Source organism: Kogia breviceps, chromosome 10 (genome assembly GCF_026419965.1).
Source record: "Kogia breviceps isolate mKogBre1 chromosome 10, mKogBre1 haplotype 1, whole genome shotgun sequence".
In the NCBI taxonomy this organism is placed as follows: Eukaryota; Metazoa; Chordata; class Mammalia; order Artiodactyla; family Physeteridae; genus Kogia; species Kogia breviceps.
The window spans coordinates 86,666,842-86,693,509 of NC_081319.1; the positions used below are offsets into that span (position 1 = coordinate 86,666,842).

The 26,668-nt window shown below is 42.1% G+C and overlaps 1 protein-coding gene, 1 long non-coding RNA gene and 8 other non-coding genes across 11 annotated transcripts; 2 read left to right on the forward strand and 8 right to left on the reverse strand.

The window, feature by feature from the left end:
- Window positions 1-547: 547 nt before the first annotated feature.
- Window positions 548-3,852, reverse strand: ABT1 (activator of basal transcription 1). The gene is made up of 3 exons (XM_059075491.2): window positions 3,519-3,852; window positions 2,636-2,841; window positions 548-2,479 (listed from the first exon to the last, which is right to left on the reverse strand). The coding sequence occupies exons 1-3, from the start codon at window positions 3,757-3,759 to the stop codon at window positions 2,099-2,101; spliced, it is 828 nt and encodes a 275-aa protein (XP_058931474.1). The 5' UTR covers window positions 3,760-3,852; the 3' UTR covers window positions 548-2,098.
- Window positions 3,853-3,906: 54 nt separating this feature from the next.
- LOC131763418 (uncharacterized) lies at window positions 3,907-11,857 on the forward strand. 2 transcript variants are annotated; one of them, XR_010835127.1, is made up of 4 exons: window positions 3,907-3,991; window positions 4,877-5,004; window positions 8,460-8,567; window positions 11,590-11,857. It is a non-coding gene; the product is annotated as an uncharacterized lncRNA (long non-coding RNA). The 2 variants fall into 2 exon arrangements; XR_010835126.1 differs by lacking the exon at window positions 8,460-8,567.
- On the reverse strand, window positions 4,903-4,992 carry TRNAY-GUA (transfer RNA tyrosine (anticodon GUA)). Its single transcript is given in 2 exon segments — window positions 4,903-4,938; window positions 4,956-4,992. It is a non-coding gene; the product is annotated as a tRNA-Tyr (tRNA).
- On the reverse strand, window positions 5,395-5,482 carry TRNAY-GUA (transfer RNA tyrosine (anticodon GUA)). Its single transcript is given in 2 exon segments — window positions 5,395-5,430; window positions 5,446-5,482. It is a non-coding gene; the product is annotated as a tRNA-Tyr (tRNA).
- On the forward strand, window positions 8,086-8,158 carry TRNAA-AGC (transfer RNA alanine (anticodon AGC)). Its single transcript has one exon. It is a non-coding gene; the product is annotated as a tRNA-Ala (tRNA).
- TRNAY-GUA (transfer RNA tyrosine (anticodon GUA)) lies at window positions 9,577-9,674 on the reverse strand. The gene is made up of 2 exons: window positions 9,638-9,674; window positions 9,577-9,612 (listed from the first exon to the last, which is right to left on the reverse strand). It is a non-coding gene; the product is annotated as a tRNA-Tyr (tRNA).
- Window positions 11,858-14,659: 2,802 nt separating the features above from the next.
- Window positions 14,660-14,732, reverse strand: TRNAK-CUU (transfer RNA lysine (anticodon CUU)). Its single transcript has one exon. It is a non-coding gene; the product is annotated as a tRNA-Lys (tRNA).
- Window positions 14,733-16,071: 1,339 nt separating this feature from the next.
- Window positions 16,072-16,143, reverse strand: TRNAP-AGG (transfer RNA proline (anticodon AGG)). Its single transcript has one exon. It is a non-coding gene; the product is annotated as a tRNA-Pro (tRNA).
- Window positions 16,144-18,362: 2,219 nt separating this feature from the next.
- On the reverse strand, window positions 18,363-18,436 carry TRNAI-AAU (transfer RNA isoleucine (anticodon AAU)). The gene has a single exon. It is a non-coding gene; the product is annotated as a tRNA-Ile (tRNA).
- A 474-nt stretch (window positions 18,437-18,910) lies between these two features.
- TRNAA-CGC (transfer RNA alanine (anticodon CGC)) lies at window positions 18,911-18,982 on the reverse strand. Its single transcript has one exon. It is a non-coding gene; the product is annotated as a tRNA-Ala (tRNA).
- Window positions 18,983-26,668: the final 7,686 nt, after the last annotated feature.

The window sequence follows — 26,668 nt, forward strand, 5'->3', positions numbered from 1 at the left end:
TAACAATGCCATCTTGGTCCTTGGAGTCTACTGTTCTCTATTTCATGGCAAATCTTGTTCAATAAGCTCTTTTAGTCCTTCATATTTTCTTTGTCAGTTGACACTTTTAGATTGAGCTACTAATAAGCCCAAAACATGCTTGTTCTTCATTTAAAAACTTCCATACAATGGATAGTTTGCTACCAGAGACATTTTACTTTACTATGGCTGAGAAAAGGAGCAGAATTATATGCTAATTCATCAGTATAGAGCCTGAGATGATTACTGAGTTGATGAGGGATTTTCCTTTTTGTACCACTTTATTATTATTATTATTTTGGAGTATGAGGAGTATGGATTGTGAGAAATGTTACACCAAGTAGACCATAATTTTTTATTGTATGGTCATTTTTATTCTCCCAAATAAACTGTACCTCTCAAATTGAGATCTTAACATGGCTAAGTTATTTTAGAGCCAAAGTGGATAAATACACTTCATGCAAATAACACATGGATAATTATACTGATGACAGTGAAGAGAAAAACAAAAAAACAAACACAGCACAAGCAAAACTCAAATTATTTATTATTATCACTCTAACACCTCCTGTAAGTTTAAAAGCCTGGTACTGACCAGAGTTTTAATCTATTATAAGGCTGTGTGTAGATTTTTCTCAGTTTATTATAACACCTCAGTTTTCAGTTCCTCTTAGTAGCTTACACGGATTCTTTGTCACCACCAGAGCTGCTTTGCATGTTGCTTACAAACTTTCTCATGTAGAACTTTCTCATGTAAGCGTAGAGAACATGTATACATGCACTAGAGGGACGTCATGTGTACACCTCCTAGGCTTTGCCTACCTTTACAATGGTTTGAACCCAACACTACATCCGCAGAGCTTTGTTTTCAGTTATAGGAATACACTGGGCTCTTTCAGGCTTCTGTTCACTTTTCAGGAATGATCTGAAAAACTTGGTGAAAACTGACCCATGTCAGAAGACTCTGATCAGAAATCAGCTCCACATTGACAGCATTGCTTCCCTTCCCAGTCACCCATGCATTCCCATGGCCCCACTCTACCCCTATACACATCCACCATGATGCCTGTAGTACTTCTGTGCATTTATTTTTTAAACATTTATCTTTTTTTAAGTGGTCTGTAACAGGGGTTCCCAACCTTTTTGGCACCAGGGACCGGTTCCATGAAAGACAATTTTTTCATGGACGGGGGCGGAGTGCGGGAATGGTTCAGGCGGCCATGTGAGTGATGGGGTGTGGCAGATGAAGCTTCGCTTGCTTGCCTACCGTTCACCTCCTGCTGTGCTGCCAATACCGGTCCGAGGCCCAAGGGTTGGGAACCCCTGGTCTATAAGACTTACACCAAGGGCCATGTGAACCACTGTCACTCTGTTCTCATACAGCGACTCAGTAAGTGCTGAATTAGATAACTATTAATAACATGGCCTAAGAAATTGATTAGATACATAGAAAAGTGTCCAGGTTGAATTTGGGGGGAGTGGGGGTGTCTGAGACCAGGAGATGGAGTAAAGGTGAGTGAATGGGACACAGACAGAAGTTGGAACTTATCCAGTGACCATCCCCACCCCCCATAAACTACAAAGACATATAAAATATATATATATTTTTTTCTTTTCTATAAATACATTTGGAAGGTGGTTCCCAAGCCACTCTAACCCATTAAGCCTTGTCCCTATTAATCTTTTCTAAATAAAAAGGATGTTGCTGATGCCCAGTAATGTGGTGGGTAAACAGCTGTCTGGACTAGCCATTATCAGTCGATTTCAAAGTAAAGGCTCTTCCTGGAGCCAGAAAGCAGGGTTTTTAGAGGGCCCCAGTGGGCAGGAGGCAGGTAGCCAAGAATCAAACAAGGCAAAACAGACATGTGCAGTAGCCATAATTATGCTAGTAAGAACTAAGTGCCTCAGCGAGGCATGTACAGGAATTGGAGGGGGAAGGAGAGGTCTTCAAAACTTTTATGTCTGAGCACTCACTCCTGGTTTGAGAAACACAATAAAATGTCTGCCTGGGTAGTCATTATCAGGTAGATAGGACACTGGGCTGGGCTGGGCTAGGAGGTGGAAGGGGCCTCCCTGCCCCTCAAGAGTTCCTGACCAGTGAGGAGTCCTCCATGCTCTCTGAGGGGGTGGGGGATCCAAAGATCTTGGCAAGAAGCCCTCTGTTGGAGCGGGCCTGGTCCTGAGCATTAGCTAGGCGAGCCCGTTCACGTCCTCCTGGCCGAGCTGCCTTCCGGGCCCTCAGCTCCTGCTCAGTAGGACGCTGGGCAAAGGCCCAGGAGACGTTTGGGCGGGTAGAGTCCCCATCAGCGGCAAGGAAACGCTGTCCGCGCTCCACGCTTCGAAGATAGAAGTCAGTCTCACGCTTGGCCTGGGCAACCTCAGCCCTCAGGCGCTGCCTGCGTACCTGGCGCTCAAAAGCAAGATGCTCGCTGAGGTGGGACCAGGTAAAACGGTGCAGGTACTGCGGAAGGGAAAACAAGAAAACATCTGAGTAGGGCATATCTGGGACGGAGAGGAGATGGGGGGGCCGGGGCCAACAAGAGGTGACAGGAGTGCGCCGGCTGGGGCTGGGAAGACGGAAGGCTGAACGGTGCGACAGAGAAGCCGATCCCCTCACCCTGAGGTTCCACAGGTCATAACGAAAGGGGCTGCGCCTGCGGGAGCCCATGGGCGTGTTGTGAAGACTGGCCGCCACACGCTTGGCTACTCGCTTGTCCCGGAACTCCACCCAGCCCTCGGTGTAGTCCTTGCTGTACTTGGACCGCTTTTTTCCTCCCGCAGCGGGCGCTGCCGCTGCCTTCTTCTTGCGCCTCACGAACCCATCTGCGATGCAAAGACAGAGCAGTGGTCAAGGAGGCCAATACAGCACCCACTCAACGGCACCTCCCATTCGCCGAATTCTCCAAACCTTCCCTCAGGCCAGAGCCCCACCTCAAGGTCTTTGCCCGGAAATGGATAACTGCGAAGTCCACCCTTTTCCCCTTGTCTAACTCAATCCTTTCATCAAATGTTAACTCCTTTATCAGGTCTCCCCTAAATGCTCTCTTTAAAACCTGCACAGGCCCCCAACCCCAGTTCCAATTAGTGTCTGTATGCGAGCTGGGGGCGGCCGATCATAACTTCTTGACCTGCGCCACGATGACAAAGAGATACGTTCAGTTTTGTGGAAAAACCACTGAGATTTTAATTCAGGCTGTACCCATTTAACAAACTGGTAAATTCGGCTCAGGAAAAAAGGGGGTGGGCGGAGCCGAAATTAAAATCCAAAAATTAGCTATCCGAGAACTAAGGCTCAGCGAGGTATATACTGTGCTATCCACATCCCATCGCCGCCTCCTAAGAGACATGCGCGCTACCGATTTACCAAAGAAGCCGGACGCGGGTCCCCGGCTCCTTCGGCGCCTCGGACCAGGGCAGCTGAGGCAAGAGAACACGCATTGCGTGCTCACTGCCAGCGAGCATCACCCTCCTACCCTCACCGCCAAGGCCTGAGCACTTACCTTCCGGCTGGAAAAAAACGCGCCCGACCTCGCCGTAGGCGCTGAGAAGGTTCCGTACATGCAAAGGCCTAAAGCGGGGCGGTATGTGGCCCAGGTACACAATACCTGGCAATACCCGTTTCTTGCTGCCGCCAGCCGCCTCCTCGGATTCCTCCTGTTCCTCCTCTGCCTCTGATTTCTGGTCACTCCCTTCCAGAGGTTCCAGCTCAGCTGCTCCCTTCTCGGATTCCTCTGCCTCCATGCTTGCGGGTAAGTAAAGCAGGGCAGCCGTAAAGCGCCGCACCTCTGACGCGCACCGTGTGCGACGGCCTGTGTAGAGGGGGCAGGGTCGGTCCGGGTGACGACAAAGGAAAGGACAAGATTGGGCGGTGCCCCCGAGTCTAGGCCTAGAGGAAAGGGCGGAAGTGGGCCCCGGGTCGGCCGGGAGATTCAAAGCGTGAGAGAACTTGAGCTGAAGAGGCAGAACCGGAGAGGTAGAGCCCCAAGTATACCTTACCCTATAGCACTCCTCGGTGAGATGCAAAAGGACGGGATGAGGCAGGCTCTTCCGGAAATTTTGGAGAACTATTTTGGGAGTGAGGGGAGGTTACTTTGTGTTCTAGCGGTCAAAATAGCATTTTACCCAAGGGACTCGGGTGAGACTCAGGTTGGGGGATGACTCAACTTTTAAAGGTTACTTAAATTTCAGTTTTTTAATTAATTAAGTTTGAAGTTTTAATTATTTTTCAAACTTTAATTAGAGATTTGAATATTTTAAATTTAAGTTTTGAAAATGTAATTTAACTTTGCAAATAGAAGTTTTGGAAATTTAGTTGAGATTTTAATATTGGAAAATTTCATCTGTGACCTTTTCATTTAGTTAAAAAAGTTTTAGTTTAAAATATTAATTTAAAATTTGATTTTGTGAATAAAATGTCTAAAAATTTTTAATGTTTGACAATTACTTCTTTTAAAAGCTTATTTGGCGCCTGGTTTACATTTGTGTTGATGCATGATTCGTATTTATACTTATGTTACAATACCTATTGTCAAATGTATACCTATTATCAAATGTATACGTGGCCCTGATTTAGGCGACTGCCTGTACCGCGAGCTTTATTCTCTCCAGGACTTGTTTTCATAGTGTTGGGGTCCAGGGTAGGCCACCCAAAAATATGCCTCAATGGCGTACTCTTTATTTTGAATAAAAGGTACCGAAGAAATGGTAAGTCACCACAAGCGGACACTCTGACTCACCTAAGCAACCTTTGTTGACAGGCTTCTGGGTACCTGAGGATCGCTTGTTTGTTTATACACTCATTCCTACAAGATCTGAGCACAAATGACTGTTCACTGTTCAATTTTTCTATCGTGTTCAGGCCTGACAACCTTTCAAAAGGGGGATTCCTTCGAGCCGGATTCGAACCAGCGGCCTAAGGATGACCAGTAATCAAACACCTACAGTCCTCCGCTCTACCAACTGAGCTATCGAAGGGCCTTTAAGAGGGTAGGCCTTAGAATACTTTAAATAATCTTTACCTCTATCCTATAGTTTTGTTTTCACTATAAGTTTATTTCAAAACTAGAAGCAAACATGAAGGGTGCTAGAAATATTCTAAAACTGATACGGGTAGTGATTATAGGATTATACTAAAAAATTAATGCCCTTGAACACTAAAGAGCTGTGCTTTAATTCATTGCTCCCTTGGATACAATACAGATAGGACCATCACCCTTGACACTCCTGCTGTCTCATCACCTTAGCGCCTCCTCTCTCAATCAGAAGTGAGGCATAAATGAAAGAATTTTCCTAAATGGGTTGAAGAGGGACCGGAAAGAGAGTTCATTCACTCTATGTGTATGTTTGATGATCTACAGTTTTCAAAAAAACCTCTTGTCCTTCGAGCCGGATTCGAACCAGCGACCTAAGGATAGCCAAGTGTTGTACCTACAGTCCTCCGCTCTACCAACTGAGCTATCGAAGGACTACTTATGGTCATTATTTTAGAATCCCTATCCTAATGTCTATCCAGATGGTTTCTGCTTTGATAATATTCATATTCGCTTTTGAAAGTATAATCAAATTTAAGCAGTCTTTTAAGACACTGAATGGGTTCTATGTCATGAGCTGGGTAGTTGGTTTCCTGGGTTTAATAAACATGTAAAATCCATTGAGTTGTACATTTAAGACGTTAGGATATTCTGTGTATATCTCAAAACAAAAACCCTACCGGAATCCCATGTCCTCCTCCCTAAGTATTATATACCTAGGGTGAATTTCCTGGATTACTCCCGATTTCCTGCTGTCCCCTCGAATTACTTCCTCCTTTTTCTCACAAAAGTGTCTAGGTTGGTTCGATAAATGATATAATTACGTAAACACAGACATCTGGGTTGAAGAGGATCCCAAAGTTGTGAACAGAGCAATATCCAGTGTATTTTGGTATCATTGTGATTCTCTTTTCTGAAAATCTAATGGGAAATCGTGTATATTCATAGCTCTAATGATGAAATATGTGGAGTGTGTGTGTGAATTTTCTTACTTGGATAAATAATTTGGGTGGTTCATATAATATTGCATAATTATTGTGGAGCAATTAAAGTGAAACAAAAAACCCTAAAAATTTTAAATGCAAATATATTCTTTTTTCAGAGTCCTACCTCCTTTATCACAAGGCAGATTAAAGAAGGATGAGTGTCTTAGTCTGCTCTGGCTGCTATGGCAAAATACCACAGACTGGGTGGCTTAAATAACAGAAATTTATTTTCTCACAGTTCTGGAGGCTGGGATGTCCAAGATCAAGATGACAGCCATTTAATTCCCAGTGAGAGCTCTCTTCCTGACTTGAGAGAACTCTCTGGTGTTACCCATTATGAAAATAGTAATCCTATGGGATCAGGACCCCACCCTAAGTACTGCATTAACCTTAATTACTTTCCAATTTTGAATACAGTCACATTTGGATCTTGGAAGAACACCATGCAGTCCAGAACAGTTGAGCTTAAAGTGGAATCAGTAGTTTAACAACTGGGAAAACTTCCATGTGAATTTTAAGATATTATTTTTGATCTTCATTTTACCTCTGTGCAAGCTAAGCTGTTGAAATTTTAATACCTAATCCAATGTTATTGGAAACTAGAACTCCCAGCTCATGGTTGAAAGCCCCTAGTTGCTCCCAGTTCACAGTCAGTCATCCCAAAGCTTAATCCATGGATCTGAGCTATGGAATTAGTCCACTTTCTTTCACTCCAATTCCACACTTGCACCCTTAATAGAATCATGGAAAATAAATGGAGAAAAAAAATGAGTGGAGGCCAAACTGACTTCTGTAGCTGGGTAAATTCTGTCCAAGGAGAAGTAAGGAGAGAACACCCAGATGGTGGAGAGAATCAAGGCAAGGCTGACCTTGAGCCAAGTTTTGAGATGAATGGTGGGTTTCTACACACCTACTTAGAACACCTGAGTTTTGAACTCTTTTGTCTCAAATGGAGGGGGTGCAGGAAGGTGGAGGATTTCTTCCCACAGAAAGTTATTCACTTTTTTGTCAACCCTGATTGCAATGAAAAAGAAAAGAGCAAGCGTTACGGGCATTAAAATGGTCCTGGAAAGGCCTGCGCAGCGTGCCTGCACAGCATAGGGACATAGAGTCACTTTCTTAAGTAAAATGTTTCATCTTCTCCATTTCATCACCTTGTCCCAATTTCACTGAAACTAGAAAACAAAGTTTCTAATGATGGAATTTCAGACAAAGAAACAGTTGACAGGAAAGGTCTTAACATGGCTTTCCTGCAAGTGATGGGTCTCTAGCAATGCTCAAGAGTTCTCTAAATAACTAGCTTTGTGAAGTACCGAGCACCTAGCGCAGTACCTGGTACCTAGTACCCCACAGGCCCAAAAGAAAAAGAGGCAACTACTACTTTCGTTTTTTTGCAAGGAATCCAGATCTAAGTGTGCAGCCATGATTATATTCACTTCTATTAGTGTTTACCTTAGAAAAATAACTTGTACACCCTTGATCGAAATCGGGACTACGAAGCCAGAATGAAGAGAGAAATTAACTGGGACGCACGCCCCCTCATGACCTCATGTCCACCGATAGTGGTTTTTATCGATAAAAAAAGCCAGACAGAGAACAGATCTTAGGGGACATTCGTAGGAACTCTGGAGAATCTGTTTCTGGTGCTGGCAGAATCAATTGGTGTAAAATCTAGGAGTGGGGGATTGGCAGGAACTATTGGGATGGCCAAAAGCCGAGTCTCATTGCCTGAGAAACTTGATTTGCCCTCCTGGATGTACCTGCAATTTCCTTCCGGTCCCCGGTTTCCGTAGATATGATTGCAGTGTTAAACTCTTGCCCAATTTCGAAGACAGGTGTTTCTATGGATTCCACGCCCTGGTCCACCTGCACTCTGCAGTCTTCTCTCAACAGGATCCAGCACCGTAGAACAGATTATAGGTGGCGCCCCAGGGGCTGTTTGATAACCCGTACTTTGTCCTATTGTCTAACTCCAACTAGAAATGAAGGTGGCCGAATTCTGAATTACATTCGTATATTCAAGTATGGGAGGAAGAAGAGGTTAAGAGGGAGGGGAGTTAGCTCAAGTGGTAGAGCGCTCGCTTAGCATGCGAGAGGTAGCGGGATCGATGCCCGCATTCTCCAGCTTTATGTTTCGCCTACTCTTTGGCCTTTATTTCCATGCTTCTGTAAATAAACACCTTGTTAACAACGTTACCACATAAGGTCCCAATTCCTAATTGATGGCCTCTCGCTTGTCTCCAGCGACAGGAGAGGGAAGGTTGGACTCTTCGAGATTTCTCTCGCCTTTTGAAGATTTGAATATTGGCCTCTGCCAGGTGGATTTACAAATCTACACTTATTTATTGATATTACATTAATATTAATACATTTTATATTTAATACTTTTAATATTAATACATTAATATTACATTTTTATTCTCAGAATCTATTTCCCACATGTATGACCTATTGAGGGCCACCTGAAGTTCTTACAACTGGAACAAATAATTTCCATTTCTTAATGAAATTTTGAAGAGCCAAAAATATGTAGGTATGTTTGAGGTTTGTTTTTTTTTTTACATTCACTCGTCCTCTTCTGGAGTCATCTGGCTGTTTCTACGGGGGTGGTGGGGCCGCTACTGCCAATTGATACTGGAATATTGCAGAAAATGGCCCAATTATGGGAGGGAAATTGCAGTGGAGAACTTGTTTGGGTTGGAATCTATGGTGCGTTTGCAACCAAGGCCCATGTTATCTTTGAAAATTGGACAATTTTTCTTGTTTACTCTTTTGCCCTCGAGTCGCTTTCAAAGAGCGAGGAAGCTACCAGTTTAGACCAAAGTGGGTAGAAAAGTCTATCAATTTTCCCCTTGTCTATTATTTTTAATCCTAAAATTTTTCTCATCTGCTGTGGTTCTCAAACCTTGCAACACATTAAAATCACCTGGGAGCTTTTAAAACTGCCAATGCCTGGGTCCCACCTTCAAAGTGGCGCAACTAAAGGCGCTTTGTAAAATAGTCCCAGGTGATTCTGACATCCACCCACTTTTCTGCGCCAGGGTTGAGAATCACCTTTACATAATTAAACGGAGAAGGGGGAGTAGTGCCCCAGGGTCTGTGGGCAACTGCCAGTAGTTGAGCATCCCTGGGAAAACAAACACCTTCGGAGAGACTCAGGACTTTAACACCACGAGGGGGCGCCCGTGCCCAACCAGTTACTAACCTTTGGTCAGCTATGTTCCTAGCAGGCCGCCCCTCCTCTAGTCTTGGGATGCCGGGTAGGGTGGCGGAGACTTGTCACCGGATCCCTTGCTTAGTGGGCCCACCTCTGATCCGCCTGGTTGGGGCTCGGGACTTCTTTGCGGCACGGGCCCTTTATGAACTATGGGCCTGGATCGCGTATTAGTAATTATTACGGAGAATAATAATTTAAAAAATTAGATTCGTTGCACACTGAGATTAGTCTTTAAAAGATGTACAGCAAGGATATATATAGCTGAGATACACGTAGACCTTTTTAAGGGTGAAAAAAAAACCTTACTTACAGGTAAAACGTGAACTCCTTCGAGCCGGATTCGAACCAGCGACCTAAGGATGCCCGCTTAAGGGATATGAATCACACTACAGTCCTCCGCTCTACCAACTGAGCTATCGAAGGAATCACGATAACTCTTTCCCCCGCAGAGCATGCCATCTCTGCACGAGGTTGGAGAGTCGTTGGTGCCTACTGTTTTATTCACCAGTGCTGTTGATTAGGTCTGCTCTAGTGGTCTCCACGTGTTTTTTTGTAACCCAGCACTCCTTCACAGTACCACTGCCCTGGACCAAGGAGAAAACGGTAGCACCCACTGGTTTGCAAAAAGAAAATAAGATAATGAGGTATAAGGAACTGGCAAAAATTTAGCAATGCGTGTCTTTTACTGTGATGAATGAATTTAAATAACCAATCTTAGAATTTGAAGTACTTTAATCTGCAATTTTAACAGATAATTAACAGGAGGAGGAGGAAGAAAACAAGCACAGGGTTAAACTCTTCAAAACCATACTAAGACGTTCTTAATTGACATTTAGTCCCTGTAGATAAACCAGACGAACACACTAATTCTAAACTCAGAAAAAACCTGTCGATGGGAAGCTAAAATATTTTTTAAATTATTTTAACAAGGTAGAAAGTAATGTCATTCAAACCCTAATTTTACAAAGTATGAGTCTAGTCTAATTTTCTGTGACAGTCTGAAGCTCAGAATGGCTATTACTCTCATGTAAGTGAAATCCACTTGAGGTGGCAGCCGACATCAGGAATCTTTGTTCTTCACGTTTCACTAAAAATCATTACATTGTCATACAGTGGAGCCATACACATGGGACAAACGATCCGCCTTGTGCAAGTAGAACATTGATACCAGTGTTCACTCCTCTATGGCACAAGATTTTTTTTTTTTTAATTGGAATTAAAAGCAAGTTGCTAATCACTTAATTTAGCCATTTAGCTCAAGTCTTCATGAAACATCTGTTTTGAGGGGGCTAGTCTGAATAAATTAAATATAAAATTTTATCTCCTCCCCAACCCCAATTGACTAAGTTACCCTATTTTATAAATGTATTTAGTACTATTCATTTTGTAAAAATATGCTTTTACAAAAAGGATCCATTCCTTCCTTCCTTTTCTCCCACTCCACATTATAGAAGATTCAGACAGAGAGAAAGCTAGACAGGCCTTAAGGCCTTAAGGAGCCTTGAGAAAAAAACAAGTAGCAGATTTGAGGAATTCTGAGGTGTGTGTATGTGAATAACTTGAATTCTCATAGGTTAAGAATCACGTCTGGTTCTGCCATATATATCTAGCCTTCTTTTCCATATATTTACACAATAAAATATAACAGTGTGAAAATATAAGAAGCAGGAAAGTTTTGGTGTTCCTTTCTTTTTCGCCTTCCTCAGTATTCTTAGATGCAGGTGGGAGATGAATTTCGAATCCTACTACAATAGAGAAGAACAGATATGACTCCATACTGGATATGTTTCTTTTTCTTTAACCTTTGCATTCTATTAGTATTGCTATAAATTAATCACCAGAGGGACGTTGCCTAAGGCTTAAAGTATACATAATGGCCAGTCTCCTGGAACCCTGCCGCCCATGCCTGAGGGGTTAAGCTAAAAATACCTTTGCTTAGCTCCCAGGGAAATGTCCTGACCTAGCCTCCCTGTGAATGGCTGCAGGAAAGAAGAAATTAACATATCCTCTCCTGAGTCCTGCCAGAACTAGGAAATATTCGCAACAACTTATCGCCATTTTTACTTTATCTCCTCACCTCCCCCTCTTTTTTCCATAGCATCCAAACCCAGGCAAGATGGTTCTTGAGGACGTTTGTCTTCCATCTTCTCGGTCCGCCGGCCTTGCCCCAATACTATAACAGGGAAGAGCAGAATCTGACTGCAGTGTTGGATCTGTTTCTTTTACTTTGACCTTTGCTTTCCATTGCTTTTGTTCGGTCTATAGCTATAGGCATACATACTGGCCTGCCTCGGGGAACCCTGCCCCTCTGCCTGAATGTTAAAGTGCCTTTGTTCAGCCCACAGGGAAACATCCTGACCCTGCCCACCTGTGAATGGCTGCAGAAAAGCAGAAATTAACGCATCCCCTCCTCGAGGATGGCCAAAACCGGGAGATATTTTGCAAGACTTAAGGCCTTTTTACTTTACTTCCTCATCCCCTCCCTCTCTGTTCTATAAAAGAAACTAGCGTCCAGCCCCTTATAAGATGGTACTCCGAGACGCTAGATCACCATCGTATCTGAGGCCTGGTTTTCCGAATAAAGTCACTATTCCGTGCCCCCAAAACTTGTCTCTCAATTTATTAACCTGTCATGCGGCAAGCAGTGCGAACTTGAACTCGGTAACATATACACAACAGTGACTTTTAATATTCACAAACATGGATTGAGCACTGACTATTCCCGGCACCATGCTAAGTGCTGGGAACACACAGAGGCAAATAAGATAAACTGTGTCCCCAAAAGGTGTCAAATTGAAAAGCGCAGAGTAAGTGTGAGTCAGTCATGGAGGTAAAGATTTTCAGCTTTGAAGGCTCTGACTCAAAACTCTTGGTATTTAAGTTAATGCGACTCTCTTGTTGGTAGTTTAGACCATACTATATAATAAAAGTGTATTCTGCTAATGTAAACATTTGTCTTTTTAAAAGTCGTAGGACTCTGAACTCTGCAATCCAGCTGATTATGAAAATATGTTCTGGCATATATGTATTTTCCTCTATTTCATGTTCAAAAAATAATACTGGCTTGCTCCTGGGATGCCTGAGCTATTGTCACCTTGGGCTGCTGGTGCAGATAATACTCTTGTGTAGAATACTTCCTTTTTCCTTTACCTATGACCCCAGCTTTCCAAGTCTGCTCTGGAACAGGGTTAAGCCCCTGACTTCTGTCTCTTGTTTACTCTTCTCAACTACCAAGAATTCCTGAAGCACACCTGACTATATAATTTGCTGTTGATAACCTTCTCTGAACAGACCTGTGTATTCACAAAATTGTGGTTGTGTCTGCCTTTGCTTTTCTTCCAGAGACTGTCCTCCCAAGTTCAGACCTAACTGTAGGCTAACATATTCTTGTAGGCAGCCTCCAAATTACTGACCTCTGGCTTTTCTTTCATATCTGGCTCAGTCCAGTATCAGTCAAGCTCTAGTTATGAATAGAGAGTCTGTTCCAAGCAACTCAAAAAATGTTTATAAACCAGAAATCCATTAAGTTAATTGACAACAGGACATGTGGCTTATTAACACCAGCAATACTTGTTCCTCTATCTAGGACATCCCTTTATATTTTTCATCATACCAGGAAACCAAAACATTAAGCTGAGGCTGCTGGGTGATCAAGAGTTCAGGCTTTACAATAAGACTTAGGGCTTAATACCCACAACATGTAGTCTGGAAATCTTCAATGATTGTTCTCTCTAGTAAGTAGAATATTCATATGAGTCAGATACAGGGCCTCTGTTCCCTTGGTTTTACTGGATTAAACACTGGTAATTTCTTAACTCTGTTTCTGTCACCATCACCTATTTTTTAAAACAGTCATTCCAAGCACCTTCATTTCCTAATGCCAGACAGTTAAAATACAATTGAAAATTTAATTTTCACTTGAGTCAGTTACATTCATCCAGTAAGTAAATGACAGCCTTCTTGAAGGCATGACCCATGTTATATGAGTGTTTTCATTTTAAGTATCCAACAGGGAAAAGGCTCTTAATAAAAATATGTACATCGATTAATTTGAAATATGTCTTGAGACCTGGAAAACAGTCAAGGCTCAGTGTACTCTTCTAGGAAAGTTGTTTCTTGTCTATCCATTTAAAGTTGACGCATGATTCTCCGTTTCATCGTGTATATGCTGACAATACTTCCAAATTGTAGGGAGTCTACTTAGTTTAAAACATGTGATTCCATGTGCCCAACCATAGGTGCTATTCATCTAAATAGGTAAAATACGGAGTAGTTTTAAAACTGAATATAACATCACATGGAGCAAGGGATATATTAACAATATTCAGGTTCCTGAGTAAAGAAAAAAGGAAGGTTTGGATGGGGGAGGATGGAGAGTGGTAAATTGTCCTGTCTCCAGCATGCTCAGAAGTGGGCATTCTTTCAATACAATATTGATAGTTCTGGGGCTCTTGGTCTCAATGAGTGTAGATAGCATTGTCAGGTTTTCAAAGCGACATAAATATTGTTAACATCTAACTCGTTTTGCTGTGATTATACACTAGGCAACCTTTCGTATGAATTTTGCCTTCCCAAATTTGAAGGCAAATAAAAACACACTGGGCCACTTAGTTTTTTTTCTTAGTATAAATTTATAAAGCTGGTATTCTGACTTTAAAGTTATTCTTGACTAACCTTCACACTCCCATTCAAGAGAGAATGGCAGAAATGCAATTTGGACTATAAAAACCAGGCTAAGTCTTTAGATTTTATTTTGTAGGCAGTTGCAACCTGTTGTGGGTTGGCTGGTTCTTTTACTTGCCAAAGGAACGGAAGAAAGGTTGGAAACAGCACTATCTATAAGGAGGTCCATTGTGCTGTTTAGGTGTGGTTGATCAGGAGCTGAAAGGGTGTATGAGGTAGTGGTAATAGAAAATCTGTCTCCCGTTATTACATAATGACACTTGCTTGGGCCAGAAAGTAGTCACCATTCTCAAAACTCTCCATGGACATTGCTGCTTCTGAGCCTCTGCCCATCAAATTGTTTCCTTTGTTTGGATCGTCTCCACCTTCACACTACCTTTTCCAACATCCCTGCATCCGAAAGCTTTTTCGGTGGGTATAGTGCTTCAGAATCATCCCAGGAGCCTAAATGTACTGCCAGAGACCATGTATCTCTAGTTATCCAAACAAAAGCTCTAATAAGCCAGAGAAGTGCGTTGCCGCCAGGGGGCGATGAGGCTTAATGCTGCAGGAGTCATGGAGCTGGCCGGAATAGTTCAACAGAGCCAGTAAACCACAGCTGGTCAACGGGATTCCACAATTCAATACTCTAAAATTTCTCGTTTGACAACGGTGAGGCACGGTGTTTTGGAGATTAAAGGAAGGTGCAGAAATGTAGCTCAGAGCAAAAACCTCTCAACACGAGCCGCCCAACGTGGGGCTCGAACCCACGACCCTGAGATTAAGAGTCTCATGCTCTACCGACTGAGCTAGCCGGGCGCTCTGAAAGAAAGGTTTCCCTCAGTGAAATAAGAGACTATAAAATTCTTCCTGGACTGACAGGGATTAACAGAATTCTAGATTTTTTTTACTGTTTTTGTTATATAAAATGACATGAAACGCAAAGAATGTAAGCATTATCTGAAATTATTGGCATGCATTCCATTCGCTTTCACTACATCTTCCCTCTTCGCCTCATTCTCACCAACATGTCTTGATAGACCACAAAAAGCTTCCGGAATCCAAGAGTCGGAATCTCTGAACGCTCTTAAGGGTGAGCCCAACTCTGGCACTCCCAGAGCTCCAGGCCTGGTTGCCAGTGTGGCTCCAAGCTCAGTCCCAAAGGTCAGGTACTCGAACCAAAACACTGCACTGGGACTTCTCCGTAACCCACTGAGACATTCCTCTCCTGTTTCTATCACCTGTCAGCTCTGGCCCCTTTTGCCACGCTGTGTAAATGTGGTCCTAAAGGAATTCCCTGCGGTTTTTTCCCTCCTTTTCAGGCCGCTTGTTCTTGTTCATTTGCTGTCCTTCTCCACAATCAGGGCTTGCACACACTAAAAAGGGAGGCGGGAAGGGGTGTTGCAATTGCATTTTAATATAAAATATTTGACAACCACTGGAATATAGGATCCAGTGATTTTTGTGTATTTTGTTTACCACAGACTGCAAAAGCTCATTGATTATAATAGATGCTAAACAAATATCTGTTTAAAGAGTGTACCAACAGTACGCTCCGAGAAGAGAGAAAAAGTGCCCCTTCTCAATAATGAAGCAGAGCCCCTATTCCTGAATGATGGAGGAATACGCAACGAGGAAAGCCGAAATAACTTGTACAAAGGTTTCCAGCACCCCAACTCTATAGGTCAATATTTGATTTTTCCATTTGAACCCATTTATTTGATGTGATGAATGAATGATGGATGATATTGAATTGAGATATGACCATTGTTTTCCTATACATTTTTTAATTTTAAAAATATAATGTTTATTACCTGGATTTTTAAAAATTAACTTTTATTGGAGTATAGTTGCTTTACAATGTTGTTTCCTATACATTTCATATGACCACAACCGTGGAGTCGAACTTCTAGAATAACCAGAAACCTTTGCCTTTGCAAGAGTCAATTTAGAGCTGATGGAAAACTGAGTAAGAGCCAAAACTGAAAAGTACTTGTCTCTCTTAATTAAGAGTTACCTAGTTACTTATTGGAATCAAGTGCATATACAGCCTACATATTTCTACATGAAAATATAGCAGTTTAGTTTAACAGCAGATGTACCAATTTCTTGAGGGAGTTGAATAAAAATTCAATAGCAGGTGTAGGCCGCAAAACCTGGGCTCGTCCGGGATTTGAACCCGGGACCTCTCGCACCCTAAGCGAGAATCATACCCCTAGACCAACGAGCCGCTGACGAAAAGACACTTTCTAAACAGATTAAATACTTACTTCACCATTTTTCTTTCGTTCTTGGATACATACCATTTTTTTCCGCCTCTGTTTCTCTTTGTTTCTGTCTCCCCGCTACCCTCCCTTCCTAGTTTTAAAACCAGAGCGACTTGGCTGAGAAGTTCCCTGGATTTCCCCGCAACCGAATCCTTCGAAGATTGGTCTGTATAAAGCTTTATTTCTCAGAGATCGTTGATCCACCCTTTGTAAAAAACAACCGTGGTGTTTATTTAAAATGCAGAAACCTGTAGTCGGCCTCAAATCTACTGAGTCAAAGTCCCTGGGGGTGAGGCCCAATAAGCTGCATTTCTGACAAGCTCCCTAACTCCTCTTGGCTTGATCTCAGTATTTTCCACGGAAAATAGTGAAAATTCACTCAACGGGATATAAAGTTCTGAGGTCGTGAATGAATAAAGAAAATTCGTTGTACAAGGAACAAGGGGATACATAATTAGTGTTCAGAAAGTCGGTTTTGGTGGAAAATGAGACTGGTTCAAGAGGCGTAACATCGAGAAGTAGACGAAACAGAGGGTCTGCTGGTGTCGGTCAACGTGGACCAACTGGTTGGTGTCAGACGGCAAAGTAGATTCTGGAAAAGGGCTTAGTCCTTTCTTACCTAAAAAAATCAAAGTAACAAGAAAACACTTTTCCCAATATGGGAGTCCTCCCTTCATGTGAGGGATGATCTAACCGAATAGAAATCCTCAACTGAGCAATTGGAGATCATGAACACTGCCTTTTCACACTTGCCCCGCATCTCAGTATGTTTTTACACTATTTCGAGGGCAGTGTTTGGCCACTAAAAAAACTGGTGACAGTTTTTCCTTCTCATGAACTTAATAACTCCTAAGGTGTCTTGCAGCTTTTCTGCTTCTCTTGGACAAAATTTTGAGCAATCTGTCTTGCTCAGACGTGTGCTCTGGAGTCCCTAGGATGGTTTGGACTTGTGGCAAAATATCTTTTGTGGAGACACCGCAGGTTGTCTCGTAGGACAGTCCTTGGACAGTTTGTTCTTCTGGCTGGAAAGTAATCAAAATTATTTCACGGTAAGGATACCATAAACAAGACCAAAAGACACCCCTCAGAATGGGAGAAAATAGTTACAAATGAAGCAACTGACAAAGGATTAATCTGCACAATTTATAAGCAACCCGTGCAGCTCAATAACAAAAAACAAACAACCCAATCCAAAAATGGGCAGAAGACCTAAATAGACATTTCTCCAAAGAAGATATACAGATTGCCAACAAACACATGAAAGAATGCTCAACATCATTAATCATTAGAGAAATGCAAATCAAAACTACAATGAGATATCATCTCACACCGGTCAGAATGGCCATCATCAAAAAATCTAGAAACAATAAATGCTGGAGAGGGTGTGGAGAAAAGGGAACACTCTTGCAGTGCTGGTGGGAATGTAAATTGATACAGCCACTATAGAGAACAGTATGGAGGTTCCTTAAAAAACTACAAATAGAACTACCATACGACCCCGCAATCCCACTACTGGGCATATACCCTGAGAAAACCATAATTCAAAAAGAGTCATGTACCACAATGTTCATTGCAGCTCTGTTTACAATAGCCAGGACATGGAAGCAACCTAAGTGTCCATTAACAGATGAATGGATAAAGAAGATGTGGCACATATATACAATGGATATTACTCAGCCATAAAAAGAAATGAAACTGAGTTACTTGTAGTGAGGTGGATGGACCTGGAGTCTGTCATACAGAGTGAAGTAAGTCAGAAGGAGAAAAACAAATACCGTATGCTAACACATATATATGGAATCTAAGAAAAAAAAAATGTCATGAAGAGACTAGGGGTAGGACGGGAATAAAACACAGACCTACTAGAGCATGGACTTGAGCATATGGGGAGGGGGAAGGGGAAGCTGTGACGAAGTGAGAGAGTGGCATGGACATATATACACTACCAAATGTAAAACCGATAGCTAGTGGGAAGCAGCCACATAGCACAGGGAGATCAGCTCGGTGCTTTGTGACCACCTAGAGGGGTGGGATGGGGAGGGTGGGAGGGAGGGAAACGCAAGAGAGAAGAGATATGGGAACATGTGTATATGTATAACTGATTCACTTTGTTGTAAAGCAATTATACTCCAATATAGATGTTTAAAAAAATTATGTCACAGTGGTGGATAAAAGCCACCTTTGGCCCGTACGGGGATCGAACCCGCGACCTTGGCGTTATTAGCACCACGCTCTAACCAACTGAGCTAACCGGCCACCTGTTTTCCTCTTTTCTTTCGAAGCTTTTACAAGAAACTTTTCTCGTTCTTGATGTTTTGATAATAGGAACAGTATGGTGCATCTGAGCTGCTGGATTCGCCTACACGAAACAAGGCTTCGTCCTTTTTCCAACATTTGTCTTACTTTTCAGTACCATGACTCAGCAACAATACTCTCTCCTCCGCTTTGAGTGTTTTCAGACCAGTTACCTCAGCTAGCCGTTCATTAATGGATCGTGGGCAAGTTCCCAGGTTGCTCCTCTTCGGTCATCTGTCCATTGGGTGTGTTTTTCTGTGTTTTCAATTTCATTCATTACAGATATCCTAAAAAACCTCAAAGGTATCCTGTTTCCCTCTCTGCGTATACAGTTCTATACGCCGTAGCTAAAAGAGTACCAAGAAAATTAGAGGAGGATACAAAGTAAGCACTGATGTTTAAAGTGCAATTTCTGATTATGTAGGTAAAAAGATCTGGAGATGCCGGGGATCGAACCCGGGGCCTCATACATGCGAAGCATGCGCTCTACCACTGAGCTACATCCCCGTCTTACATAAAGTGCATTTTTAGGGCTTCCCAATTCTTTGAATCTGAATTTTTTCCCCCCCTCGGCAATTCTTAAGATTTTCTGAATGCTTAAATTAAATTCTCCTTTGCTTATTCAGAAAAATCTTGAAATGGTTAATGGGGCAACGTTCATGGGCATTCCGAGTGGAGAAAGCCTTCCAGTCATTGGACCCTTGTCAAGCACTTAACTTAGAGACGGAACGAAATCTGACGAGAAAAAAGAGTGGGAGTCTCCTTTAAAAGCTTCTTTCCTTTTTTCTTTTTCCTTTTTTTCCCCTCTCCAAAGACAGCTGAGACCCAGAACGAAATCAAATCGCTCCCTCAGTCCCTAGACCCATATTCAGGTATCCAAAGCGCGGCCGAAAGGTGATTTACTTATCCCTTAAAAGCATCAGCATTGGATTCGCTTCCTTTTGAAAGTGTTTGGGCCCAAATGTAGAATATTTGACTTGTTTCTCTGGGAAGCCTAGGAACTAAAGGCCAACCTTCTGCAGTTTTTGACTGCACTGAATTCTATATGGTACTATAGAATATATCTCTATATGCTACATAGAGATACAGTGTTTATACATATAGCATATATCTAAACTAGAGAGAGAGAGAAAGGTACAATTTGGGGAGACATTATCATTAATGTAATATGATTTATCGCGGCCTTAAAGACCTTCACTGTGGCTGAGTTTCTATGCCAAGCATTTTCTGAATAACCAGCTCTGAACTGGAATCACAGGCGAAATGCCTAAAATCGTTCTTCTGAATGTATGCATAAATTGACTATAGTTGATGTGGAATGCCTCTTTTCTACTTGTGAGCTTGGATAGCTCAGTTGGCAGAGCATCAGACCTGTAGTCTGAGGGTCCAGGGTGCAAGTCCCTGTTTGCGCGCTGTCGTTCTCTTTTCCTACTCCTATAATTCATCACAAAAGAATACTAACAGAAAGGAAGGTAAACTCAAATCACAAGCTGATTTCCCTAAAAAAAAAAAAAAAAGAGGGGACCCTGAGCATGGCATAGTTATCACAACCTAGGACCTGTTCAGAAAATACAAGGTCCTTTTAGCCGGAAGCCATAGCACAAAACATTTCCTCTAGAGCATGAATAAAAGTTTCATTAAAAATGGTCACATATTATCAAAGGCCAAACTGTTTCTTGAAAAGCAATCAATGTGCATAACTGCTCGCTCTTCTCTACATTGGTGTGCTCCTCTCAGAGCTCAGTTCTGGGGATGCCCAGGTAAACTGTACAGAGGAGGTGGTGCCACACTCAGAATTCATGGCCTAGGGGCAGTGCTTTCCAAACATTTTTGGCCATGACCAGTTTGTAGTTTAGTTTTCATCTGGACCCATACACACACATGTAACAGGAACAAAAGTTGCCTGAATTACCACTTACCACATGCATTGCATTCTATTTCAGATTCCATGTTATTCTCAAAAATGCTGGGTGATACCCATGCTTAAATTCATTTTATATCTCCCTCGTTGAGAAACACTGGGCTGTAGGGTGATCATAAAGATGAAACGTAACATATAGTACAGAACAATGGGTACTGTGCTTGTTGCCGAGTCCAAGCTCAGACCTCTAGCAGAATCACAGGCCAATAAATTGAGAAACGAGTTGCTGGGGCAAGGAATAGCGACATTATTCAGAAAGCCAGCAGACAGAGAAGATGGTGGACTAGTGTCCCAAAGAACCATCTTCCCTGAGTTAGAATTCAGGCTTCTTTTACACTAAAAGGGGAGGGGGCAAAGTCCTGGTTCTAGGATGTGTTAATTTCTTCCTTCCTGCAGCCATTCACAGGTGGGCCTGGTCCGGAGGTTTCCTGTGAGCTAAACAAAGGTATTTTAGCTTCATGCTCATTACATGGGAGGAAGGGTTCCCAGAGATGAGCCATAATGTATAAGCTAAGCTTATAGGCAACATCCCTTTAGTAACTAACTTGTAGTAAAAGCAATAGAATACGAAGGTTAAAGTAAATTATTCTTCCTCATTACATGCTGAGTAACCTGCCTATGCTGCCTTTTCCTCTAAATCCAAGTTCACTCTTCTAGAGGACCCAAAGCCTCAAGTCACCTGAGCACAAGGGCACCAACACCATCTCTGCCCTGCTAGGAACTACTAAAGCAGCATAACTTGGCAGCCCTTGATTAGACCTCATTTGGTAACTCCCCAAAGCAGAAATTTCATCCTAATGGATCCAGCAGATAACAGACAAGTAAGATTTTACTTTGCTATTAAAAATTATCAAATAGGGCTTCCCTGGTGGCACAGTGGTTGAGAGTCCACCTGCCGATGCAGGGGACATGGGTTTGTGCCCCGGTCCAGGAGGATCCCACATGCCGCCTAGCGGCTGGGCCCGTGAGCCGTGGCCGCTGAGCCTGTGTGTCCGGAGCCTGTGCTCCTCAACAGGAGAGGCCGCAACAGTGAGAGGCCCGCATACCGCAAAAAAAAAAAAAAATAAAAAAAAATAAATAAAAAATTATCAAACAAGTTATAAAACCTCTAGAAAAGAATAACAGAGCACTCCTGTCATTTGCCTTGTTGGCATGGTAGGCAGCACATGAGCCTCATACTGTGAGAGCCTTGAGGCCAATCCTCAGAGAGTGTAGCATTTTGTAGCAAGAAAATACTGCAGAAGTAACCCAACGTGATCATCATTATTATTGCTGTTAGAGTCACACAAGAAATCTTTTCTTTAAGCGCTTGTCACCTTGTAACTTTGATAAGGCCACACACCTGTAGATGAAAGCTTTTTCTGTCTGTAAGGAAGCCCATTTGGGCTGTGACCCCACAAGTTTTTTTTTCGTTTTGTTTTTTACAATGCTCCGAGTTTTTTGAAAAGAAAAGAAACTTCCTCTAACTTTAATTAAACATTCCTCTTTCTCACAACATTTAAAAAATGTTTCTCACAACATTTTAAAAATAAGCGGTGAGGGGGGGTGATCACAAAATTGAATACTTCCAGATGATTCCGACCTGGTCTCAGGGAGTGTGCCAAGCAGTAAAATCATAAATGTTGAGCTGCTACACTTATTGAGAAGATGAGGGACTTACTGATAGGTCAGTATAGTTAGCTGAGGGTCAAAAGATTCTATTCGCAGCCTTTGGGGGAAGTTTGAGATAGAAAGAGAAGACAATCACTTGAGCTTTTACATTTTGCAGCTTGGATCTCAGTGGGCTGAAACACCAGCCTTCCTGAGCTGATTGTTATCCGTGCGCCAACAACAACTGATTGTTATCTGTGTGCAACCTGGATGCGATTGGTTGACTGACAGACTTGCCAAGAATGTTACTCCAATTCCAGGAGTCAAGCAGCTTATGTAGTAGGTAGTTACAAAATGGCACTGGATTAAATTAACAGATAAATTATATCTCCATCCTACACTATTCTCTCGATCTCTAAACCTGTCCCCATTAGCCTGGATATCTTCAAACACTTAAAATCAGTGAGTTCTGGGTAAGGGATTAAGAGGTACAAACTACTACATATAAAATAAATAAGCTACAAGGATATATTGTACAGCACAGAGAACATAAACAATGTTTTATAATAACTCTAAATGGAGTTATCATCTTTAAAAATTATGAATCACTATGTTGTACACCTGAAACTTATATACTATTGTAAATCAACTATACCTCAATTTAAAAACAAATTAAAAAAAAAACTCAACTAATTCTAATAATTTGCTTTACCAGTCAAAACCTGCATCCTCCATTCAAGAAGCCTAGGTACCTTGAGGTAGTGTCTAGAGGGAAAAGCTACTAGAAGATTCCATGGGTCATTTACCCTTTTATTAGGCAGGTGACTTTAGATAAACCTTCAGATTCCCAAGCTACACTGTCAACCACACTTCTTTTCTACTGTTTATTAAAATATATATATATATTTTTAAAAAAACATAAAAAGCATACAAATAACTAATATAGATGTCAACAGTTCTGTGGAGGTTCTTTGGAGCTTCTGGCCTCTTAAGGTAAACTGGCCTCACTCTTTTTCACTTTTGAAATCTCACGTACCCTCCACCCAACTCATCTAGTCTTGAAAGACTTTGTTTAAAAATACTCAGCTAGTGAAAACAACTCATTGTTAGGAGATAATTTGTCATGGATCTCTCACATTTCTGCATGTATTGCTAGTGAGGCACTGACTGTCCTTTGTTCTGGATTATCTTTTCAAGGATGCTTATATAGCAAACACCGTTTGGAAGACAGAGATAATGTTTCTCTCCAGAGCAACAGGCGGGCATGCTTACTGCTCATTATTAAAGAATTGGGATCCCCAGGTTTAGGGTTTCCGTCCTGTAACACAGTCCACCGAATGTACAGATGTCATGTGTTGCCCTCTGGAAATTGGAGGCGGAGAATCAGAGAAAATATGCTGATAATCTGGTTATTGCTATCCCTGGAATAATAAACTGTGCATTGTCTCTGACCCAGGAGTCTCGTGAGTTGAACCAACATCCATGAAACTGTGTGTGGCAGGCTAACTTAACAAGCTGAGCTCGCAAGTTGGGTAAATTTCAGACCTTCCACGTTTCTTTACACTCATCAGTCTCTCCCCTCTCCTCTTCTCTCTCGTATATTCCTTATCTCAGTTAGTTTTACAACTGTCCACATAAATGCCAAAGCTAGGAATTATGGTCCCTTCTCATACTCCTTTCCCTCCCTTACCCCACTCTTTCATATCCAATCCCTAACTAAGTCTACATTTTAAATACTTAAGAGGGAGGATGCAGGGAATTTTGTGAAAAATTTTCCATTTCGGCTCCCAACCTACCATCCAAATTCAAGTTCTTGCCATCTCGTGTGAGGAGTATGGCAACTGTCTTATAACTATCTTTTTTAGCAAGGGAGGCATGTGTTCTGCCTCATCCTCCTGAAAGTCCTTTTTTTAGGCCTGAATAAAGCAGTATACCTTACAGGCGGGAAACCTCCACTTCCAATATCCTCCGTCTAATTCAACCATACAAAGGCCAACGACACAGAGGTTTTTGTAAAATGCAAATCTGATCTGGCTTTTCCCCAGGGCTAAAACTTTCAAGATCAGCAGGATAAAATCTGAAATCCTTTGCAAGAGAAAGACCTTTCTGAACTGCTTTGCCTCTGATGTATTTCTCCCCACAACCTACTTCTTTGCTCTTAAGCTTCATCTTACCTCAACCTAACCTGTGGCTGCAGGGTTGTGGAAGTATATGGACACTTTCTAGGTCTTGTCATCAAAGGTCATGCCTAGAGCTAAGTCCTTCGGGCAAAGCAGCCTTTGTGTCTTTCCTTGCAAGGATGGATGGTTTAGAAACGATGGAGTCAAAGTACGGAGCTTTTCACTTTTGCTTTTTTCTACTCTTCCTTCAGATGGGAGAGCTTTTTCTCTGTCTCTGGGAGCTGAGTATCATAGCCCTCTGGTGAAGGCAAAGCCCTTGGGCCTGCCTTATAGTCTTGGCACATAACTGAAGCTTTAAAAATATTTGCTTAAGAGTTTCCCTGTTGGTGCAGTGGTTGAAAGTCCACCTGCCGATGCGGAGAACGCGGGTTCGTGCCCCGGTCCGGGCAGATCCCACATGCCGCGCAGCGGCTGGGCCAGTGAGCCACGGCTGCTGAGCCTGCGCGTCCGTAGCCTGTGCTCCGCAACGGGAGAGGCCCCAACAATCAGAGTCCTGAGTACCGCAGAAAAAAAAAAAAAAAAAAAATTTGCTGGATAAATCAAGGAATTAATCCTTAAAAACATGTCCTCCTCTCTTTTTCTTCGAGTTGCCAATCCCCCACTCCCTACAACCACCGAATTCACATTTTCCTTTCCTTTATACCTCAGTTGGAGTATGCAGACAGCACTCTTTTAGAACCCATATCTAAATGACTGAATTTATATATATATGTATATATATATAAAAACAAAATGTTATATATATGTAACGCATATATAACATATACTTAGTTATATATGTTATTAACTAAAATTAATATAGGTAATAATGCTGCATTACATCTTTGAAAGTTGCTAAGAAAGTAAATCTTAAAAGTTGTCATAAGAAAAAAAATTTTTGTAACTATGTAAGGTGATGGTTGTTAACTAGATTTATTGTAGTGATCATTTCACAATGTATACAAACATCGAATCATTATGTTGGACATCTGAAACTAATACAATATTATGGCAGTTATACCTCAATAAAAAATATTTTTTTAAAAAAATGACTGAATTAATGGGTTGAACTCTTGATTTACCTTTATGCTCCTTCAAGATTTCATTTGATTAACTTCATCATGGTCACCTAAAAGAAATTTGAACAGGTGCGAGAAAAGTAATAATAAAATTACTTATATCTATCTACATGTTAAGAGGGGACTTTGTGCCAGGCACTGTGTTAAACACTTTTGCAGGTTTTCTTAACCTGGGGACTGGTGAACTTGGATAGGAAAAAGAAATTACATCTTTAATATCTCTAACCTCTAACTGAAATTTAGCATGTCCTTCACGGATGAATGTTGGCAACAAATTACAGTCAGAAGTACCTGCGGCTTTGTCACTAAGAAAAGTTACATTTTCATACGCCATACTTGAGATATGAAGTATGTTACAAATATCTCATACTTAACTGTTTCGAAGTTACAGTAGTTATAAGACGGGTCTTGATGTTTAATATCTAATATATTAATGAAGAAGCACACCTATTACTATACCGCAAATTATTTTAATTGTTTGATAACTGTTTCTGTAATATAATTGGTTTTCTTTGTTATCCTATTTTAATGCTTTTTAAAATATAATTTGAGAAGGGCTCCATTGGCTTCGTCACGAAGCCAGAGGGCTCCCAGGCACCTGAAAGGTTAAGAAGCCCCGAGCCCGCAGCGACCTCCGGGTGCTGGCAATGCCCTTGGCCCAGACTTCACTGAAGGGGACTCGGGGTTAGAGACCGGGACCGGAAGCCCAAGCAAGGTCTGCAAAGGGTCTGAGGAGCAACCCAGGGAAAGAACTTCATGGTCCCAGCCTCCAGCCGGGCCGGCGCGAGGCGACCCCGAGCAGCACGGACTTCGGGACGGCCTAGAAGGGATCGGAAGTGTGTCCCGGCGCCGTGAGGCCGCAGGGGCGGGGCGTCGGGGTGCGCATCTGGCCGCGCATCTGGCCGCGTCTGCTGACAGTTCAAGTATGGCGTTTGTAGGTCATTTGCATGACCCCGGGTGGAAGCCATTGCAGGGTCTGCAAGGGAGTGACGTACATTTCCCAAAGAGCACAGTGACCACTGTTGAGACTAGAACGAAGAGGGGACAAGGGCAGATACGAAAAATGTTTCCCTCCCTCTTCTTTCCAACTCTTCCGGGACCAATGCCTCAATTCTGATGGTCAGAAATTTGATTACTGAAAACTCAGGCTGTTTCATGTCAGACACCCAAATTCTCAGAGTATTAATAAACCAGGAATGTTAATTTATGAATTTACAGATAGGAATGTAAATGCCAAATGGATCAGAAGAGTGGGCAAGTGATTTAAAGGCTAATTTATAATTTCCTAATTTGTTCTTCTGCATAAGTACTTGTCTAAAAAATTATCATCCTTGTACAGAAATAATATCCCTTCTAGCTTTATGTTGCTAAAGATAACTAAAATTCTAAATTCCATATGACCACTCTTCCCCTGGAATTCATTTTCCTTGCATTACTAATCTTC

Excerpts from the sequence above, each read along its gene's own strand:
- ABT1 (XM_059075491.2), bottom strand. The coding sequence starts at position 3,759 with ATGGAGGCAGAGGAATCCGAGAAGGGAGCAGCTGAGCTGGAACCTCTG. Across the intron at positions 2,842-3,518 it reads CGTTTTTTTCCAGCCGGAAG|ATGGGTTCGTGAGGCGCAAG; the intron begins GTAAGTGCTCAG and ends TTTGCATCGCAG. Across the intron at positions 2,480-2,635 it reads ATGACCTGTGGAACCTCAGG|TACCTGCACCGTTTTACCTG; the intron begins GTGAGGGGATCG and ends TCCCTTCCGCAG.